The 4398-nt window shown below is 38.9% G+C and overlaps 1 protein-coding gene across 1 annotated transcript in view; it reads left to right on the top strand.

Moving 5' to 3' along the window:
- Positions 1-3185, top strand: part of LOC135208589 (substance-K receptor-like) — a 16389-nt gene extending 13204 nt beyond the window's left edge. The window contains exons 6-7 of the mRNA XM_064240940.1: positions 206-309; positions 2208-3185. Of these exons, the coding sequence (XP_064097010.1) occupies positions 206-309; positions 2208-2535 (432 nt within the window). The 3' untranslated portion in view covers positions 2536-3185. The remainder of the gene's footprint in view (positions 1-205; positions 310-2207) is intronic.
- The last annotated feature ends 1213 nt before the right edge of the window (positions 3186-4398 follow it).

Genomic DNA, 4398 nt, shown 5'->3' with positions numbered 1-4398 from the left:
GACTTCTGTCATGAAACACAGCTTTAAAATTTAGGTCTGACAAAGGCATTTCACTAAAATAAAAATCTAGGCTATAAAAAAAATAGCTGCCTGGTTTGAGGAAAAAGTACAGTAAAATTTGCTGAAAACAAAGTTGTTCTCATTAGCTGCTAATTACGAGAATTGAATCTAAATTTTCTTTCCTTTGCTTTTTTATTTTTTTTAGTCGCCGTTCGTGCTAATGAGGGGCCAAGGGCATCAGCGCTACGTTTGGTCGATGAAGTCGACCACAAGTGCCGCTTACGGACAGAATCTGGAGGCCAACTTGAGGTAAGGGAGAGAGAGAGAGAGAGAGAGAGAGAGAGAGAGAGAGTCGTACAGGCAGGCAGAGAGAGATTATAGGTGTAGATATTCAAATATTTACATACGAATATTACTGGTACAATATAATATATCATATATATTATATATATATATATATATATATATATATATATATATATAAATTTAAATTTACGTGTGTTTATGTTTTGAAAAGAGAATACACCTACAGGGAGAGAGAGAGAAGAGAGAGAGAGAGAGAGAGAGAGAGAGAGAGAGAGAGAGAATCTTGCTGGGTTTTAATTGAGAGGGTTGTTTTTAATTATGAATTTTGCCGTTGTTTTCACTTCCGTTCGAGAAGTCACCGAGGATTCCTTTGTGTGAGCCACGTCCCGGTGAACGGCGTTCTTCTTCCTCCTCAGACTCCTCTGGGACACGTGCAGTGGACTGCCTATGAAAAATTATTATCATCATTATCATTATAAATGTTGTTGTTGTTAGTCAGTTGGCCCTTTGACCTCATTATCCCACATGACCACTTTTATTCGAGCTTGGGTACGGCCTGAGTGCACAAACTCTCATATCATAACAGAGTTGCTATGTTTGTTTTCACTATTGTCATGATTGTCAGCTGTTTGTTGGCCTTCGCTTGGCATGGTTAAAAGACGAAGTAAATCTAAAACGGCTGTGTCCATTCCTTCCATAGATGATCATATTCATATTCATAAATTATATTCTGAAAACTTTTCTTAGGAAAGGACGGTAAGCCAGAAATGAATCCGAAAGAAGCGCTGATTAGCTTTCATGAACAAACACTCAATCAGGAAGCACTTCTTGCGTTGGGAATATCCTTCTCCAATTTCTGTTTTGGCTACTGCGTTAGATTACGGCTTATCCTCTTATCTATCTATTCCTAATGCTCTTCTCTACTTAGTTTTTTTGCCATTAACGATAATTTTATGGTCCTCGGGCTTTAGTTTCATACCTCTAATTTTGCCAGTCTTCGTTTTATTCTGGAAATACATAAACGATATTCTCGCTGTTTAAGAAAGATCGTCCTGAGGTGAGGTCACAAACTGCTGTTATTTCGCCCGAAAGATATAATTATTCATTCTGGGACAAAGAAGGCTCCTCTGAACGCGATCTTATCAGATGTTCACAGTCAGAAAACTGCCAGGTATTGATGTTACAATTTTGCATTTTCATCATATCTAGCGGGTGTGGCCTCTGTCCATACTTATGAGTAAAAAAGCTACAATGTGAAGCTGACATATTGTTTCTTCCAGGGATTTTTGTGATGTGGCAACATTTGGTATCTGTCCAATGGGCATGACCCCTTTCCCTGCTTGGAAAATTCTAAATTTTGAAGTCGAGACGTCTATTCTGCCCCTCATTCTGAGGTATAACAACACAAACAACAATATAAATCATTTATACTTGAAAGATCATTCCAAAAGGTTTTGTAAAGTTGTGAATCCCACCCCTCTGGGTAGACATTCAAGCTGCAATGTTGAAATAAGCCGTTTGCAGTTTTAATACGATAAGAACAACCTTTTACTTATCTTCTTTAAAGTGCTCATTGTGTTAAGATTTCCTAGGAAAGCTTTATAATGATTATGTTGTCTCTACGTGTGCGGCCATCCGGGTGTCTAGTCTTAGCTATCTGCCTCTCTCACTGTAAAAGCTTTAAGATAATTTTACACTTTATTAATGACAGTTTCCTTGAATGTCTTTCTGTAAGAATGTCTGCAGATCTATAAAACGTTTCTCTCTCTCTCTCTCTCTCTCTCTCTCTCTCTCTCTCTCTCTCTCTCTCTCTCTCTCTTCCCGCTTTAGGATAATCTTAAGATTTTCAAAGAGTAAAATTTCTCTGCTTGAATAACAGCTATCTTCAATTCTCTCCCAAGGAGCAGGTCAAGGCTCCGTCACAAGATGTGCCCGAGGTCTCTGGCGACTCCTTCAGCCATCGTATCGTCCTCGGCCATGGTGGCTGCAATCGCACTCGACCACCGCAAAACGGCAGGGCAAGACGTCCCAGACAGCAGCAAAACTCGAGGGGTCGAAGGAAAGACGGGGCAAACTCTCTTGTCGCACGTGAATGAAAGTTACGTTCACGATCTGCCGCCGCCCTCGAGGACGAGGTACATTGCGAGCACGGGGGCACTCGGCCATCTCATAACGCAAGTCATCGAAGAGGAGACGTCCAGCGACGTCGATTCGGAGCGCATTTTGTGATTGCGTGAGGTTGTGGTCCTCCGCACTCATTCAGTTCGTCTGTTCGGGTTTCCCAGAAACCCATTTTGACCTCACCTGACTTCTAAGGTCTGCAGGAAAGCAGCTGCGTTAAGCCCCACTTTCATCAGCGCTTTGGCAGCATCGAAAAGTACTCAGCAGAAAGTCAAATAAGTTCACGTAGAGGTACCTACAAATCGTGTTCTCTCACAGAGCCAAGGTGTCAGGGACCTTCCAACGAAGCGGTGCAAAAAGTAGTGTAAGCGACTTCCAAGCAAAGTGGCGCTCGAAATGCTCTCTTCTTCATATTTTTTTCAAGACCAAAGTCCAGTGGGGCGGGAAACCTAATGCACTTTTCTAGTCTAGGCCAAAAGAAAACGAAGCCTGCCTCTTTAAGGAAGAAAGGTTTTAAGCTTATATAATTGTACGTTAAAACTGAATAGCAAAATAGGTAAACGACGAGTAAAATGTCAAAGGGTCAATGAAATAGTTAAGGAAGAACGAAGTAGGCGGATGATAATTTTACCTTATCTGTAAAATGATTTTGAATGGTAAAATGAATCAATTTGTTAGTGTTTGTTATGGACGAGGTGTATAAACTAAATTTGTTTTGTTTTATATTTGCAAAATAAGAATGCAATTATATGAAGTTATTTTTGGTTTATATTTAACATCCCTCATTGCTAATTAGGTAACAAAAACAAAAAATAGAACACAAACGAAACTTACAAATACAGACAGGTGATTCAACGAATATACTATACATATATATATAGTATATACATACACACATATATATATATATAATATATATAATATATATATATATATATATATATATATATATATATATATATATATATATATATACATACACACAAAAAACTCACCATGTTAAATAAGTTTTGCAGACAACAGACGTCTAGAGGGGATGGGATAATTGGTTCAGCGTCGCCAATGATTGATATAATTACGTTACTATTGCAAAACTGCTGATAGGGATAATTCCATTATATTATCGATGGTCGACACTCTCTCTCTCTCTCTCTCTCTCTCTCTCTCTCTCTCTCTTTCGTTCTCTTGCCAGAGGTAGCTGTCAGTCTGAAATATGGTTACATATTCTTGCCTACTAGATTAAAATGTTAGAAGGTAAAAAGAAAGAAAGAAAGAAAGAAACCTTCTCTACACAGATTCTACTGCTAAAATCGAACTTCTCAATGTCTAGGATCTACCCTGAAAGCATTTCATCTCTCAATATGGTATAACTGACTAACCCTCAAGCAATAGCCTCAAAATCCACCTGTGCATACCACTTTGTATAATTTGTGCATACAATGTCGAATATTCTCATACATACGTCCGGGGTAGAAGTCGTCATGTACTTGACCTAAAGTTGTGCCCAGTTCAATTTTCTTTGACTGAGAGGGAGATCTTCCGTTACACAAAGAAAGCAAACTGTGCTTCTTTATTTTTGCAACCTGTTCTGTCGGTCTAGGTTTCAATAAAAATGAAATACTATTATACAAATGTCATGAAAAGTAAAGAGAACACACAGAAATGAGGTTGCATCTCGAGGAAGCTAGAACATCATAGGTAGAAAATGGAGGAAAAATAGAATACCGTTAAGGACACGGAAATAAAAGGAGCATTAGAGGAATGTGAAAAATTCCGAGATGGGGCAACAAATATGGCGGGGAGAGTCTATGGTTTTAGGGAGATGGAAAGAAGGAACAAAACAGTGAGCGTCGGAGTGAAGAAAAATGAGAAGTTTATTGAAAGAAAAACACACTATACGAGACACTTGTGAGACGGAAGGGAAGATCGTGTACAGGATTACAGGAGGCTGGATGAAGCTGTCAAGCGGAA

The sequence above is a fragment of the Macrobrachium nipponense genome, chromosome 35, assembly GCF_015104395.2.
Source record: "Macrobrachium nipponense isolate FS-2020 chromosome 35, ASM1510439v2, whole genome shotgun sequence".
Taxonomy (NCBI): Eukaryota; Metazoa; Arthropoda; class Malacostraca; order Decapoda; family Palaemonidae; genus Macrobrachium; species Macrobrachium nipponense.
The sequence above is the reverse complement of the archived record's forward strand: the minus strand, read 5'-3'. Positions and strand labels throughout refer to the sequence as shown.